The following is an 18,227-nucleotide window of genomic DNA, read 5'->3' on the forward strand; positions in this document are numbered from 1 at the left end:
CGTTCATCTTTGCCTCGATCCTGACTAGTCTCCCAGTCCCTGCCACTGAAAAACATCCCCACAGCATAATGCTGCCACATCATGCTTAACCGTATGGATGGTGCCAGGTTTCCTCCAGACGTGATGCTTGGCATTCAGTCCAAAGAGTTCAATCTTGGTTTCATCAGACAAGAGAATCTTGTTTCTCATGGTCTGAGAGTCTTTAGGTGCCTTTTGGCAAACTCCAAGCGGGCTGTCATGTGCCTTTTTTACTGGAGTAACTTCCGTCTGGCCACTCTACCATAAAGGCCTGATTGGTGGAGTGCTGCAGAGATTGTTGTCCTTCTCCCCGACCAAGGCCCTTCTCCCCCGATTGCTCCATTTGGCCGTGCGGCCAGCTCTAGGAAGAGTCTTGGTGGTTCCAAACATCTTACATCTAAGAATGATGGAGGCCACTGTTCTTGGGGACCTTCAATGCTGCAGAAATGTTTTGGTACCCTTCCCCAGATCTGTGCCTCGACACAATCCTGTCTTGGAGCTCTACGAATAATTCCTTCGACCTCATGGCTTGGTTTTTGCTCTGACATGCACTGTCAACTGTGGGACCTTATGTAGACAGGTGTGTGTGTGTGTGTGTGTGTGCCTTTTCCAAATCATGTTCAATCAATTGAGTTGACCACAGGTGGACTCCAATCAAGTTGTAGAAACGTCTCAAGGATGATCAATGGAAATAGGATTCACCTGAGCTCAATTTCGAGTCTCAAAGCAAAGGGTCTGAATACTTATGGAAATAACGTACTTCTGTTTTTATTTTTTAAATGTGCAAAAATGTCTAAACCTGTGTTTGCTTTCTCATTATGGGGTGTTGTGTGTAGATTGCTGAGGAAAAAAATGAATTGAATCAATTTTAAAGCTGTAATGTAACAAGGGGTCTGAATACTTTCTGAAGACAGCTTTTGTGTGTTTTTATTGACTATTGAACCCAGGACTCCCTGGAAAACAGTGTTACAGGGCTATCCTGCCTAAATGAATAAATAAATGAAATGAATGTGTGTTTCACGTCTTCATGGTGGTGTGCTGTACAGGCACATCTCCGTCCTCCCTCCATGATTCACTGTGTCCTGACTGCGTCTCCCTCCTCTCTCTGTGTATCAGGTTACATCCTCAGCCTGGTGCTCCTGACTCTGCCTCGTCAGCACCTGGTGAAGCTCTACCTGTACGTGCTCACTGCCCTGCTGCTCTTCGCTGGACACCAGGTCTCCAGGTGAGACGTTCAATTGTTAACGAGGAGTGAGCTGTATTCGGAAGGTCATTTTAAAAGCCATTTGCGTGCTGTGTTTGTTAACCATTTTTCAAATTGCTCCATAAAACAGTTAGGGGTAATAGTATTGAGTGAATCAAGCTTCTACTGGCCCTGTGTGTGTGTGTGTGTGTGTGTGTGTGTGTAACTGTTGAATTCTCTGAGGGATGTTTTTGTATCTAACCAGTGAGGACAGAGGACCGCCGGTGTGACTGCAGGAGGTGAACTGAGCTCTGGGTTGTCTTGTTTTTAGGGATTATGTCCGCAGTGAGCTGGACTCTGGGTACGAGGGACCACTCTACCTGGAGCCGCTGTCCATGAACCGCTTCTCCACCGCCCTCCTAGGTAACTAACTAAACACATTGCCGCCTTCACCATAGGTAACTACACTGAACAGAAATATAAACGCAACATGAAAAGTGCTGGTCCCATGTTGCTTGAGCTGAAATAAAATATCCCAGAAATGTTCCATAAGCACAAAAAGCTTATTTCTCTCAAATTTTGTGCACATAATTGTTTTCATCCCTGTTAGTGAGAATTCCTCCTTTGCCAAAATAATATGGCATATCAAGAAGCCAATAAAACAGCATGGTCATTACACAGGTGCACCTTGTGCTGGGGACAATAAATGGCAACTCTAAAATGTGCAGTTTTGTCACACAACACAATGCCACAGTTTTGAGGGAGCCTGCAATTGGCATGCTTACTACAGGAATGTCCACCAGCGCTGTTGCCAGATAATTTCATGTTCATTTCTCTACTGTTAGCCGCCTCCAACGTCGTTTTAGAGAATTTGTCCTCAACCGTAGCCCAGGACCTCTACATCCGACTTCTTCACCTGCGGAATTGTCTGACACCAGCCACCCGGACAGCTGATGAAACTGGGTTTGCACAACCAAATAATTTCTGCACAAACTGTCAGAAACCGTCTCAGGGAAGCTCATCTGGGTGCTCATTGTCCTCACCAGGGTCTTGACCTGGCTGCAGTTCGGCGTCGTAATCGACTTCACTGGGCAAATGCTCACCTTCGATGGCCACTGGCACGCTGGAGAAGTGTGCTCTACACAGATGAATCCCGGTTTCAACTGTACCGGGCAGATGGCAGACAGAGTGTATGGCGTTGTGTGGGTGAGCGGTTTGCTGATGTCAACGTTGTGAACAGAGTGCCCCATGGTGGCGGTGGGATTATGGTATGGGAAAGGCATAAGCTATGGACAACAAACACAATTGCATTTTATCGATGTCAATTTGAATGCACAGAGACTGACGAGATCCTGAGGCCCATTGTCGTGCCATTCATCCGCCACCATCACCTCATGTTTCAGCATGATAATGCACAGACCCATGTCGCAAGGATCTGTACACAATTCCTGGAAACTGAAAATGTCCCAGTTCTTCCATGGCCTGCATACTGACCAGACATGTCACCCATTGACCATGTTTGGGATGCTCTGGATCGACGTGTGCGATAGCGTGTTCCAGTTCCCGCCAATATCCAGCAACTTCGCACAGCCATTGAAGAGGAGTGGGACAACATTCCACAGGCCACAATCAACAGCCTGATCAACTCTATGCGAAGGAGATGTCGTGCTGCATGAGGCAAATGGTGGTCACACCAGATACTGGCTGGTTTTCTGATCCACACCCCCACAAGGTATTGTATCTGTTACCAACAGTCATGTGAAATCCATAGATGAGGGCCTAATTTATTTATTTCAATGGACTGATTTCCTTATGAACTGTAACTCAGTAAAGTCTTTTGAAATTGATGCATGTTGCGTTTATTTTTGTTCAGAGTAACTAAACACAGTCCCACCCTAATTACATTTTAGTCATTTTAGCAGACGCTCATATCCAGAGAAACTTACAGTAGTACATTTATCATACTGGTCCCCTGTGTGAATTGAACCCGCAACCCTGGCGATGCAAGCGCCACGCCCTACCAACTGAGCCATAGGTAACCAACTAAACACAGACCCACCTTCACCACCACCCTCATAGGTAACCAAATAAACACAGTCCCACCTTCACCACCACCACCACCCTCATAGGTAACCAACTAAACACAGTCCCACCTTCACCACTACCACCCTCATAGGTAACCAACTAAACACAGTCCCACCTTCACCACCACTACCACCCTCATAGGTAACCAACTAAACACAGTCCAAACTTCACCACCACCCTCATAGGTAACCAACTAAACACAGTCCTACCTTCACCACCACTACCACCCTCATAGGTAACTCATCACCACCCTCATAGGTAACCAACTAAACACAGTCCCACCTTCACCACCACTACCACCCTCATAGGTAACCAACTAAACACACTCCAAACTTCACCACCACCACCACCCTCATAGGTAACCAACTAAACACAGTCCTACCTTCACCACCACTACCACCCTCATAGGTAACTCATCACCACCCTCATAGGTAACCAACTAAACACAGTCCCACCTTCACCACCACCACCCTCATAGGTAACCAACTAAACACAGACTCACCACCACCACCACCCTCATAGGTAACCAACTAAACACAGTCCCACCTTCAGCAATACAAGGTTATAACATTTATGGAAATGCCAATGGTGGTGTTGCTGTTTATATTCAGAACCACATTCCTGTGAAGATTAGACAGGATCTCATGTTAAATACTGTTGAAGTAATATGGCTACAGGTTAATCCTGCCTCCCCTAATGCCAATTCTGGTTGGAAGCTGCTATAGACGACCAAGTGCTAACAGTCAGTATCTGGATAACATGTGTGAAATGCTTGATGATGTATGTGATATCAATAGAGGTATACTTTCTTGGTGATTTAAATATTTACTGGCTTTCATCAGGCTGCTCACTCAAGAGAAGGCTTCAAACTGTAACCAGTGCCTGCAACCTGGTTCAGGTTATCAGTCAACCTACCAGGGTGGTTACAAACAATACAGGAATTAAATCATCAACATGTATCAATCATATCTTTACTAATGCTGCAGAGATTTGTTTGAAAGCAGTATCCAAATACAATGGATGTAGTGATCACAATATAGTAGCCATATCTAGGAAAACCAAAGATCCAAAGGCTGGGCCTAATATAGTGGATAAGAGGTCATACAATAAGTTTTGTAGTGATTCCTATGTTGTTGATGTAAAGAAAATATGCTGGTCCGTGGTGTGTAATGAGGAGTAAACAGACACTGCACTTGACACATTTTATGAAATTGCTTATTCCAGTTACTAATAAGCATGCATCCATTAAGAAAATGACTGTAAAAACTGTTTGATGAGGAATTGAAAAATTTTATGGTTGAGAGGGATGAGGCAAAAGGAAAGCCAGATAAGTCTGGCTGCACAACCGATTGGCAAACATACTGCAAATTGAGAAATCATGTGCCTAAACTGAATAAAAAGAAGAAACAACAACACTATGAAACAAAAATAAATGACATAAAGAATGATAGTAAAAAGCTTTGGAGCACCTTAAATGAAATTTGGGGGAAAAAGGCAAACTCGGCTCCATCAATCAGATGGCTCATTCATCACAAAACCAACTGATATTGGCAACTACTTTTAATAATTTTTTCATTGGCAAGATTAGCAAATTTAGGCATGACATGCCAGCAACAATTGCTGACACTACACATCCAAGTATATCTGACCTAATTATGAAAGATGAGCATTGTAATTTTGAATTCTGTAAAGTGAGTGTGGAAGAGGTGAACAAATTGTTGTCTATTACCAATGACAAGCCACCAGGGTCTGACAACTTGGATGAAAAATTGCTGAGGATAATAGCGGACGATATTGCCACTCCTATTTGCCATATTTTCAATTTAAGCCTACTAGAAAGTGTGTGCCCCAGGCTTGGAGGGAAGCTAAAGTCATTCTGCTACCTAAGAATAGCCCCCTTTACTGGCTCAAACAGCCAACCAATCAGCCTGTTACCAACCCTTAGTAAACTATTGGAAAAAATTGTTTGACCAGATACAATGCTATTTTACTGTAAACAAATTGACAACAAACTTTCAGCATGCTTATAGAGAAGGACATTCAACAAGCACAGCACTTACACAAATGACTGATTGGCTGAGAGAAATTGATGATAAAAAGATTGTGGGAGCTGTTTTGTTTGACTTCAGTGCAGCTTTTGACATTATTGATCATAGTCTGCTGCTGGAAAAACTTGTGTCATGGCTTTACACCCCCTGCTATAATATGGATAAAGAGTTACTTGTCTAACAGAACACAGAGGGTGTCCTTTAATAGAAGCCTCTCAAACATAATCCAGGTAGAATCAGGAATTCTCCAGGGCAGCTGTCCATGCCCCTTGCTTTTTTCCATCTTTACTAATGACATGCCACTGGCCTTGAGTAAAGCCAGTGTGTCTATGTATGCGGATGACTCAACATTATACACGTCAGCTACTACAGCAACTGAAATAACTGCAACACTTAAAGAGTTGCAGTTACTTTTGGAATGGGTGGCAAGGAATAAATTAGTCCTGAATATTTCCAAAACTAAAAGCATTGTATTTGGGTCAAATCATTCACTAAACCCTCAACCTCAACTACACCTCGTAATGAATAATGTGGAAATTGAGCAAGTTGAGGTGACTAAACTGCTTGGAGTAACCCTGGATTGTAGACTGTCATGGTCAAAGCATATTGATACAATAGTAGCTAAGATGGGGAGAAGTATGTCCATAATTAAGCACTGCTCTGCCTTTTTAACAACACTATCAACAAGGCAGGTCCTACAGGCCCTAGTTTTGTCGCACCTAGACTACTATTCAGTAGTGTGGTCAGGTGCCACAAAGAGGGACTTGGGAAAATTGCAGTTGGTTCAGAACAGGGCAGCACGGTTAGCCCTTAAAAGTACACAGAGAGCTAACATTGATGACATGCATGTCAGTCTCTCCTGGCTCAGAGTGGAAGAGATTGACTTCATCAGTGCTTGTTTTTGTGAGGTGTCGACACCCATGTATACCCCACAAGACATGCCACCAGAGGTCTCTTCACAGTCCCCAAGTCCAGAACGGACTATGGGAGCCGCACAGTACAACATGAAACTATTCCACCTCAGGTAACTGATCCAAGCAGTAGAATCAGAATTAAAAAACAGTAAAAAATACACCTTGTGGAACAGCGAGGACTGTGAAGAGACATGCACACATACATATAGACACTCACTCTACACACACGTACACATGGATGTTGTATTGTAAATATGTGATAGTGGAGGAGTGGCCTGAGGGAACACACTAAATGTATTGTAAATATAATGTCATGTAATATTTTAAATTGTATATAACTGCCTTAATGTTGCAGGACCCCAGGAAGAGTAGCTGCTGCCTTGGCAACAGCTAATGTGGATCCTTAATAAATACAAATACTAAATACAGTCCTACCTTCACCACCACCACCACCCTCATAAGTAGCCAACTAAACACAGACCCACCTTCACCACCACCACTACCACCCTCATAGGTAACTCATCACAACCCTCATAGGTAACCAACTAAACACAGTCCAAACTTCACCACCACCCTCATAAGTAGCCAACTAAACACAGACCCACCTTCACCACCACTACCACCCTCATAGGTAACCAACTAAACACAGTCTCACCTTCACCACCACCACCCTCATAGGTAACCAACTAAACACAGTCCCACCTTCACCACCACCATCACCCTCATAGGTAACCAACTAAACACAGTCCAACTTCACTACCACCCTCATAAGTAGCCAACTAAACACAGACCCACCTTCACCACCACTACCACCCTCATAGGTAACCAACTAAACACAGTCCCATCTTCACCACCACCACCCTCATAGGTAGCCAACTAAACACAGTCCCACCTTCACCACCCTCATAGGTAACCAACTAAACAGTCCCACCTTCACCACCACTACCACCCTCATAGGTAGCCAACTAAACACAGTCTCATCCTCATAGGTAACCAACTAAACTAGGTTCGCCCTACAACCTTTTTAGACACATGGGAAACGCAGTGTTTCCTTGCTTCATCATTATAGGCAGTAGGGAGAGGGTTCAGGAGGTTGGCGGTGGGTGCTGTTGAATCTGTTGCTCTGAGATGCCGTTTGCCGCAGAGCTCCTCAGCTCTCTGATGGGGTGCACGCAACGAGGTAGAGAGCAGCTTAATGCAGCCACAGTCCTCCAGAAACAGGAAACACCAAAGAGAACGCACACAACTCACAGGTCTCTCAATCTCTCCCTCTCTTTTAATCTCTACGTTACTTTCACTCATTGATGTATTTCTTTGTTGCATTGCTTCTGTCATAAGAGGGAAGCTTGTTGTGGTTCTGCAGTATCTGTAGGGTTTTAGGTTACTGGGGTGTGGGATCCACCTCTTCTAAAAATACGGCTGGCCATAATAGTGTTGTATTCAGAGCTCAGTAAAAGGCTGAAAGCCCGAAAGGGGAACAAACCATTGTCTTGTTTCATCGTGAATAGGAGGCCTGCCTATGAAATGTCGTCATGCAATGATCTGATGCTGAGCAGATTCTCCTTCTCTGTTAGGTAACCCTCTGCTACTTTGACTTTTAACAACGGGAACCCTTTCCCTAACATGTTACAAAAGGGAGGGACTGATTTGATGCTTTGGTGAGTTTTGTTGACTTGATTAGGGACAGTCATTGAACTTTGGCCTTTTTAGATTCAATCACTGAAGTACTCTCTAATTTCTCTAAAAGACTGGTGGGATAGTTCATTTTTTGGAGAATAATTGTAGCCATATTTTAACAATGAGAAAACGGTCAATTCAATTATCCTTGACCATTGTTACATATAAATCAAAGGTTATTTGTCACTTGCGCCGAATACAACAGGTGTATGTAGACCTTACAGTGAAATGCTTACTTACAAGCCCTTAACGAACAATGCAGTTAAGAAAAATAGTTAAGAAAATATTTACCAAATAAATTAATACAATAGAATAACAATAGCAAGGTTATATGCATGGGGTACCGGTACCGAGTCAATGTGTGGGGGTACAGGTTAGTCGAGGTAATTTGTACATGTAGGTAGGGGTAAAGTGACTGCATAGATAATAAACAGCGAGTAACAGCAGTGTAAAAACAAAGCGGGGGTCAATGTAAATAGTCCAGATGGCTATTTTATTAATTGTTCAGCAGTCTTATGGCTTGGGGGTAGAAGCTGTTAAGGAGTCTTTTGGACCTAGACCGGTACCGCTTGCCGTGCGGTAGCAGAGAGAACAGTCTATGACTAGGGTGGCTGGAGTCTTTGACAATTTTGAGGTCCTTCCTCTGACACCGCCTGGTATAGAGGTCCTGGATGGTAGGAAGCTTGGCCCCAATAATGTACTGGACCGTACGCACTACCCTGTGTAGCGCTTTGCGGTCGGATGCCGAGCAGTTGCGATACCAGGCGGTGATGCAACCAGTCAGGATGCTCTCGATGGTGCAGCTGTATAACTTTTTGAGGATCTGAGGACCCGTGCCAAATCTTTTCAGTCTCCTGAGGGGGAGTAGGCGTTTGGAAATACCATGACATTTGAAATTCGTAATAATTTTTTATTTTTTTTTATTTTTATGTAATTTTTATGATGGTGCATTGAGCTACTACTGCACATTTAGCCCTCCAGTCTGCCCTCAGTATGCTGTTTTCCCTACTTCAAATAGTAATTACAGGCATGCACCAAACGGAGTTTCCACAAGTCCTGACACAGATCAATGCAACACACCAGAAAACCTTTTTAGTAACGGAATCAGTTCAATCATGGTGAAAATAGCAGTCTGTCCTCTGTTTACCTCTGCATTTGCGTCATTCTGATTTGGTCAAGAGCAGATGAATAAAAAAAGAGTGAAATAGTGAACTAATTTGAAATGCCCATCCCTAATTCAACCCTGAGCTCCTAATATCTGTACTGTACAGTTGGTCTCCTGTCCTGCCTAGAGTTCTGCGGGTCACACTGAGTTCATGTTATTTAGACGGCAGGCAGCCTAGCTGCTAAGAGTGTTGGGTCAGTAACCGAAAGATCTCTTGTTCAACTCCCCAAGCCGACTAAATGAATCATCTCTGTGCTCTTGAGCAAGGCACTTAACCCTAATTGCTCCTGTAAGTTGCTCTTCTTTAGAGCGTCTGCTAAACGGCTGAAAAGTAATATTTTCTAGAAACAGAGGAGAGCAGCTGTAGGCATGGACTTCTTGGCCCAGTCACTAGTGTGTTGTAGAAAATGCAGCCACTATGCTGTCGTCACCAGCCTCGGTGAAGTCACTGGATCTGACACGGTCTTCACTATGTCTCATTCCTTCTCTCTCTCATGTGATGAGATTGAGCTTTCTAGTGCAGTACCATGCTAGCACTGTGTCATCCGAGTCAACTTGGGGCACGTAGCAGTAAAGCTACAAGTACTGCCTGCCTCAATGTACTATTTTGAGGTTCATTTTGCCCTTATTTGAACTTGAAGGCATTGCAAATGTGACTTGCAAAATCATCAATGCGTTAATTAATATATTTTCTCAGTTAGCTCTTTACTTTCTCTCCAGGTTCAGCTGTTCAGTGTTCCTATACCGCGGTTGTCCCTATACGCTGTGTATTAACCCCGTCCCTCCTGTGTCCCTGCCTTTCTCTTCAGGTTCAGCTGTTCAGTGTTCCTACACCGCGGTTGTCCCTATACGCTGTGTATTAACCCCGTCCCTCCTGTGTCCCTGCCTCTCTCTTCAGGTTCAGCTGTTCAGTGTTCCTATACCGCGGTTGTCCCTATACACTGTGTATTAACCCCGTCCCTCCTGTGTCCCTGCCTCTCTCTCCAGGTTCAGCTGTTCAGTGTTCCTATACCGCGGTTGTCCCTATACGCTGTGTATTAACCCCGTCCCTCCTGTGTCCCTGCCTCTCTCTTCAGGTTCAGCTGTTCAGTGTTCCTACACCGCGGTTGTCCCTATACGCTGTGTATTAACCCCGTCCCTCCTGTGTCCCTGCCTCTCTCTCCAGGTCAGATGGTGGTGTGCACCCTGTGCTCCTGCGTCATGCAGACCAAGAGGATCTGGCTGTTCTCTGCTCACCTGCTCCCCCTGGTGGCCCGTCTCTGTCTGGTCCCCCTGGAGACCATTGTGTTCATCAACCGCTTCGCCATGATCTTCACAGGCCTCGAGGTCATCTATTTCCTGGCCACCAACCTGCTGGTGCCATACAACCTGGCCAAGACCGCCTACAGGGAGCTGGTGCAGGTAAAACTGTCTACTTGGCACAGAATTATTTTCATGCGTTTGTTTCTCTAACTAGAAGAGATTGTGAATACATTTATTACCTGATCGTCACTGTTCCCCCCCCACACACTCTGGAGACTGTAAATCTACCCGTTTTCTGAGGATCTATGCTGTCTTGAGGTGTTTTTATTTCTAGTAGCTAACCATGTCTGTGATATCCTCTCTTCCCTGTCCTGCTGTGCCCAGGTGGTGGAGGTGTATGGGCTGCTGGCTCTGGGGATGTCCCTGTGGAACCAGCTGGTTCTGCCCGTCCTCTTCATGTGCTTCTGGCTGGTGCTGTTTGCCCTGCAGATCTACAGCTACTTCAGTAGCCGGGACAAGCCCACCTCCAGAGAGAGGCTGCTCTTCCTCTTCCTCACCAGGTGGGACCAGCACTACAAACACTTCCTCTTCCTCACCAGGTGGGACCAGCACTACAAACACTTCCTCTTCCTCACCAGGTGGGACCAGTCATACAAACACTTCCTCTTCCTCACCAGGTGGGACCAGCCATACAAACACTTCCTCTTCCTCACCAGGTGGGACCAGCCATACAAACACTTCCTTGGTATTTGTGTTTCTCTCATGGAATGCTTATCCCTTGTGGAATGCGAGGAGTTTGAAACCCAAGTCGACCTGTTTTGCTGGAACTTTTTCACAACGTTATTGAGTCTCAAGTTCTACAATTTCACTCGTCTGTTTATTTCAATCAAAGAAAATGGGATGTGTGCCGTCTATTCTAAGTTTAGTGAGTTAAGGCCCCCTGTCTCCTTGTCCCCTTCAGTATTGCAGAGTGCTGCAGCACTCCCTACTCCCTGCTGGGCCTGGTCTTTACGGTTTCCTTCGTGGCGCTGGGTGTCCTCACCCTCTGCAAGTTCTACCTGCAGGGCTACCGGGCCTTCATGAATGACAACACCATGCACCGGTCAGTCAGCTTCCTGCCCACCTGCCTTCTCATGTGATGTGTCTTTATGTCCGTTAAGTGTGTTATGTGGACTACAGGTTTGAACACTGAGGAAGCTTTTTTCCTTTCTGACTGAAAGCACCACATTTAAAGAGAAGACTGAACATTCCCCCTACTTCTCTACCTCCCTCCATCTCAGGGGGATGACAGAGGGCATCACGTTACTGATCCTGGCTGTACAGACGGGTCTGATCGAGCTGCAGGTCATCCACCGAGCCTTCCTCCTCAGTATCATCCTCTTCGTCGTGGTGGCCTCCATTCTACAGTCCATGCTGGAGATAGCTGACCCCATCGTACTGGCTCTGGGGGCCTCCCGGGACAAGTAAGTCATTCAAGACTGATTTTGAAATGTGACTTTATTTTTGCACTACTTTTGACTTGGGCCCATAGGGTCATCCACACAGAGAGCGAGAGAAATGTATTTAACCTTTTATTTATACAGAGAAATGGAGAGCAGAGTAACTTCAAATGCCTCACTTCAAATGTAAACCCATTAAAAATTCCCCAACTATATGGTTAAATTCAACCCAACTTTATTAATCCCCTCCGAGGAGATTCCCTACTAATAGGTCTGTTGGTGTTTGCTCTGTTCAGGAGCCTGTGGAAGCACTTCCGGGCCGTGAGCCTGTGCCTGTTCCTGCTGGTGTTCCCAGCCTACATGGCCTACATGATCTGCCAGTTCTTCCACATGGACTTCTGGCTACTCATTATCATCTCCTCCAGCATCCTCACCTCACTGCAGGTACACACACCTCAGGCTCTGTTGCTGTGGACACACACACACACACACACACACACACACACACACACACACACACACACCTCATGCTCTGTTGCTGTGGACACACACACACACACACACACACACACCTCATGCTCTGTTGCTGTGGACACACACACACACACACACACACACACCTCAGGCTCTGTTGCTGTGGACACACACACACACACACACACACACACACACACACACACACACCTCAGGCTCTGTTGCTGTGGGGACACACACACCTCAGGCTCTGTTGCTGTGGAACACACACACACACACACACACACCTCAGGCTCTGTTGCTGTGGGGACACACACACCTCAGGCTCTGTTGCTGTGGGGGGACACACACCGCAGGCTCTGTTGCTGTGGGGACACACACACCTCAGGCTCTGTTGCTGTGGGGACACACACACCTCAGGCTCTGTTGCTGTGGGGACACACACACCTCAGGCTCTGTTGCTGTGGGGGACACACACACCTCAGGCTCTGTTGCTGTGGGCACACACACACACCTCAGGCTCTGTTGCTGTGGGGACACACACACCGCAGGCTCTGTTGCTGTGGGGACACACACACCTCAGGCTCTGTTGCTGTGGGGACACACACACCTCAGGCTCTGTTGCTGTGGGGACACACACACCTCAGGCTCTGTTGCTGTGGGGACACACACACCGCAGGCTCTGTTGCTGTGGGGACACACAGTGATGTGACGGGCACGGTAAGGACTGTAAGCTCCCATAGATGTGCCTGCTATTCCCTGCCCACCTGTGAGTATACGTTACCTCTGAAATATGGAAAGCCCTGTGGCCCTATGGTGTTTAGGATCTCCCTGAAATTAAATCAATAGAAAGGTCCTTTGGGTAAAGGATGTTTGGTATACCTTTTTTGAAGTCTGTATCCAAAATGATTACTTCAGTAGCAGAGAGCCCACTCTGGAAATGTCATGTACTTGTAGAGTATGTTTTAAACAGTATGAACAAAATCAAAATGGTACTTAAAAATAAGAAATAAATGCAGTATTTGTAACTATCCCATAAATAAATTGTATTCATAATCTAAACTCCTGTTTCAGATGACACTAATACTGGCTTTGTTGCTTCTGTACATTAAAACCATTAATGTCTTAAAACCTGTTGAACATTTAATGTTAACTGGATGGCCGTGTAAAATGTATCTACATGAGAAAGCCATGAACATTACCTAGTAATGCCTTATACTATTAGAAAGCTCAGAAGCTTCCGCCACAAATTGACGGACAGTCCGATCGGCAAATGAGCGTTAAGGTGGGACTCCAGAGCCTCCAATGGCTGTGGATATTTAACCCGATACCCCAGAGTCATTTGAGGCCAACTGAATTGAAGCAGGGAAGCGGGGCTGTCAGACAGAACTATCGCGGCGCGATTTGGCCTAACAGAAGTTGATTTATAAGCAAATTTTTACTAATGTTTAAGATTAGGCCTGGGTAAGGCCAAAATGTCACAAGTTTCCCAACTTTAATTAGTTACTTCTCAATTATTTTGGATACAGATTTCAAAGGTATGCCAAACATCCTTCCCCCAAATGACCTTTCTATGGATTTCATTTCAGGAAGATCCAAAACAACATAAATATGTTTGGAATCGCCTTGGTGGTAGTTTTTAGAAGATTCTGGTACATCGACCTGAAGTGAACTGTAATAGAAAGGAATAGTGCAGATCTTACTGATTTTTAGTTTGTTCTAACTCTTAACCCTTAACCCTCCACCGCTTGCCCTAACGAAATGCTCCTACACCCACCCTCACTGTCCCTGTCTCCTACACCCACCCTCACTGTCCCTGTCTCCTACACCCACCCTCACTGTCCCTGTCTCCTACACCCACCCTCACTGTCCCTGTCTCCTACACCCACCCTCACTGTCCCTGTCTCCTACACCCACCCTCACTGTCCCTGTCTCCTACACCCACCCTCACTGTCCCTGTCTCCTACACCCACCCTCACTGTCCCTGTCTCCTACACCCACCCTCACTGTCCCTGTCTCCTACACCCACCCTCACTGTCCCTGTCTCCTACACCCACCCTCACTGTCCCTGTCTCCTACACCCACCCTCACTGTCCCTGTCTCCTACAACCCACCCTCACTGTCCCTGTCTCCTACACCCACCCTCACTGTCCCTGTCTCCTACACCCACCCTCACTGTCCCTGTCTCCTACACCCACCCTCACTGTCCCTGTCTCCTACACCCACCCTCACTGTCTCTGTCTCCTGTTCCTGTCTCCTAACCCTCTCTGTCTCTGTCTCCTAACCCTCTCTGTCTCTGTCTCCTAACCCTCTCTGTCTCCTAACCCTCTCTGTCTCCTAACCCTCTCTGTCTCCTAACCCTCTCTGTCTCCTAACCCTCTCTGTCTCCTAACCCTCTCTGTCTCCTAACCCTCTCTGTCTCCTAACCCTCTCTGTCTCTGTCTCCTAACCCTCTCTCTCCTAACCCTCTCTGTCTCCTAACCCTCTGTCTCCTAACCCTCTCTGTCTCTGTCTCCTAACCCTCTCTGTCTCTGTCCCTGTCTCCTACTCTGTCTCCAAGGTGCTGGGCACCCTGCTCATCTACATCATCTTCATGGTGGAGGAGGTCCGTAAGGAGCCCGTGGAGAACATGGACGACGTCATCTACTACGTGAACGGGACCTACCGGCTGCTGGAGTTCCTGGTGGCGCTGGTGGTGGTGGCCTACGGCGTGTCGGAGACGGTGTTCGGGGAGTGGACGGTGATGGGCTCCACCATCATCTTCATCCACTCCTACTACAACGTGTGGCTGCGCGCCCAGCTGGGCTGGCAGAGCTTCCTGCTGCGGCGAGACGCCGTCAACAAGATCAAGAGCCTGCCCACCGCCTCTGACCTGCAGCTGGAGCAGTACAGCGACATCTGCGCCATCTGCTACCAGGTTTGTGTGTGCGCGCACGTGCATGGGGAAAAGTGTGCATGCTTGCAGAGAAAAGTGAGTGATTGAGGCCAACATTATTGGTCTGATAAATGTGTTTAATAGCCCTCTTCTGGTTTAAATGGGACAATACAGCGAGAGGGGATATGAAATAGGTTCTGCTTCAACATAAAAAAAAAGATATTATTAATAGAGAATGAAAGTTTAGTGTGAATAAGGATGTGGAACTTTGATACTTCCACTCATCAGAAAAGGGTCGATGTTGAATTTGGCGTTGTAGCAGACTTTTCTGTTCCAGTTGTTCAGTAGTTAACCATTCATTGTCATGTCCCTTCCTGTAGGACATGAAGTCTGCCGTCATCACCCCCTGCAGCCACTTCTTCCATGCTGGCTGTCTCAAGAAGTGGCTATATGTACAGGAGACCTGCCCCCTTTGTCACAAACCGCTGAAGAGCCAATCACAGCCCGCCAATGCCACTGCTGCACCCGCCCAGGACATTCTACCAGCCAATCCCAACCCAGCAGAGGCTGGGCAAGGAGAGCCAGTGGCCGGTGCGGCTGAGGGGGACAAAACCGTTACTCATAACGGTGTTCCTGTTGAAGGGAGCCAAGCCAGCCCCTCTTCCTCCCCTGCTAACCCTGACCTAGAGCTTGAGGGCCAGGCAGAGGAAAGGGCCCTGGGCCCCCAGCAGACTGACACAGTGGACAGTGCGTGTTTGGAGGGCCAGGTTGCTGGTCTGTCACAGGGCTCAGGGGAGTCATGTCTCCGGCATCGCCAGCGCCAGCAGTCTGCCCCCTCCCCTGCTGCAACACCGTCCACAGCATGTGCAGCTGAACTCCAGTCACAACTACAACAGTCTGCCAGCCCCTGCTGCCTCTGAACCTTAGTCTTCTGAGCCTCACTCCTGCACACCGCTAAAGACTATTCATCCTCAACTGGCCAATACGTATAACCAAGATGGAGGTTGCTGGTTAACTGTTGGACTGACTCCATGTTGCCACTATCCCCCTTAATGAACTCCCATCTATTTGTTGGCCTGTTTCTTAAGTTTGGTTTTAAACTCATTAACAATTCATGGTTACTTCATTTAATTCCAGTACATTTCATGGTAATTAATCCTATAGGATTGTATGAAATGAAATCTGATGCAGACTTCAGTGATGTTTGATTCTGAGACGCCATACTACACATCCATTTCATTTCACTGTTGAGAAATATGCATCGATTTCTCTCACTTGTGCTAGCCGGAACGACTCCCAGGAGCAGATCTCCTGTTTCTGTAGCATAGGGCAGGTTGATGTACAAGTACAGCCCCTGGACAGGACACTGGTCCTGGAGGGCCGCATGTACTTCATGTTTTTGGTTTAACCGACCTGGAAGACCAGGTGTGTTGAAAATCACTGAAGTGATCAATTATCTCCAGTTGGTCAGGCCTAGTTGGAACAAAACCATGCAGTACCTGCTGCACTCCAGGAAGAGGGTTGCCTACCCCTGCTCTAGTCTATCGCAGGGCCTTACCCCCAATCTATCTCTTTAACGCAGAGTCCCAAGTAGATACCAGTTGGGTCCCATTTATTTGGTATGACTGGGCTGGGATTGAACTCACAACCTTCCAATTTCTGGGTGGAAACGCTAAACACAAGGCCACTGAGTTTGTTTAACAACAAAATGCAGCTTTGAACTTGACAGTTGCAGGGGTCATTATACAGTACATCTATTAAGCAGAAGACAAACACAGCCACAACATTTTGTAGTTTCATTAACGCTCATTCAGCTTCCCAATATATTCCAATTGGGCTGTATTTCACTTGTCTTGAATCAAGTGCTAATTATATTAAGGAATTTTACTCAACTTTTACCCTCTTTAGATCACTAACGTTAGCTCAGTTATTCGCCACTCCCAAGTGTTTCCCCTCCTTCTCACCTACCTGGTTGGGCCTTGCCCTGTGGCCCACTCCCACACACCTTGTTTGCCTGATGATCTGTTACACATCAACCGGACTGTTACCAAGTCCAGGCACAGGGTAGGGTAGGTGGGGGCAGAGCAGGGTGTATAGGTGGGGGAGACCACAGTGCTCCCCCGGGTGTGTTAGATTAAATGCATTCATACTGAAGAGAAGACATGGCACTTGATTTAGAAGCTTTACACACGCTTAGGCTTGCACGCCGTCACCGTCTGGTAGCTGTAGAAACTTTATTTTAATGATATGTAATGTAGCCATTTGCACTGTCGTTTTTTTATAGCGACGCTCCAAAGTTGTCTTTGTCAAGTATGAAATATTTTTGGTATGTATGAGGAAAAACCCTATATAAATGTGTGTGTATATAAACATTCATATTATATGTGAATAGGAATTTTTATATGCCTGCCATTCAGTGTTAAAGCTGCACCACCCAATATGAAGTGATCTGAGGCTTGTGTGAACACTTTAGTTCCCTCTCGGTAGAAGTGTGAAGAGAGCTGATCACAGATTGAGAGTTGCCAACACTGAATTTACCTAAAACAGTATTATTTGGACATTTGTTTAGTTTTTTGAGAATGAATACATAGTATTATGTATGATCAAACTTGTCAAATGCTCCTTAAATTAATTTGTAGGGAGTTGGACATGTTCTTGAAGGGATATTGGGAGAAGCGGCTAAGAGTGTATAGTATTTTACATACATCATGACATTGACATTTGAAGAGGACTTATTTTTTAGCATTTGAAATGCATTCCTATTTGGAATGTAATGATTCTTTTGAGAAGCCCTACAAATTCATAATTTTTCGGTTCTTTTTATGTTTTCTTTTTTTAATACAAAAAAGAATGACATGCTCTGTGAATGCTGATTTCCAATCAAATTGTTTGGTGAGAAATTTGCCTGGTGTTGCCTTTATTTTACAAAACTGCTGAATGTCAAATAAATTCAACCATCCAATTTTAACCTGCAGTCTGAACAAAGTCTTGGTGATTTTATTGTTGAAGATGGGGATGGATCGGCCACAACTTCCAACATCACCATGCAAGCTCTATCCTGGAACCCACAAGCTCTATCCTGGAACCCACAAGCTTCTATCCTGGAA

At 46.0% G+C, this 18,227-nt stretch overlaps 1 protein-coding gene across 2 annotated transcripts in view; it reads left to right on the forward strand.

Moving 5' to 3' along the window:
- Positions 1-18,088, forward strand: part of LOC121579179 (RING finger protein 145-like) — a 37,315-nt gene extending 19,227 nt beyond the window's left edge. The window contains exons 3-12 of one of the 2 annotated variants that reach the window (XM_045224333.1): positions 1,135-1,243; positions 1,533-1,624; positions 10,256-10,491; positions 10,717-10,874; positions 11,031-11,048; positions 11,294-11,434; positions 11,613-11,795; positions 12,068-12,215; positions 14,806-15,162; positions 15,501-18,088. In XM_045224333.1, the coding sequence (XP_045080268.1) occupies positions 1,135-1,243; positions 1,533-1,624; positions 10,256-10,491; positions 10,717-10,874; positions 11,031-11,048; positions 11,294-11,434; positions 11,613-11,795; positions 12,068-12,215; positions 14,806-15,162; positions 15,501-16,040 (1,982 nt within the window). In that variant the 3' untranslated portion in view covers positions 16,041-18,088. Of the gene's footprint in view, positions 1-1,134; positions 1,244-1,532; positions 1,625-10,255; positions 10,492-10,716; positions 10,893-11,030; positions 11,049-11,293; positions 11,435-11,612; positions 11,796-12,067; positions 12,216-14,805; positions 15,163-15,500 lie in introns of both variants that reach the window. The other variant, XM_041893537.2, reaches the window with a different exon arrangement.
- Positions 18,089-18,227: the final 139 nt, after the last annotated feature.

This window comes from Coregonus clupeaformis, chromosome 13 (assembly GCF_020615455.1).
Source record: "Coregonus clupeaformis isolate EN_2021a chromosome 13, ASM2061545v1, whole genome shotgun sequence".
NCBI classification, from domain to species: Eukaryota; Metazoa; Chordata; class Actinopteri; order Salmoniformes; family Salmonidae; genus Coregonus; species Coregonus clupeaformis.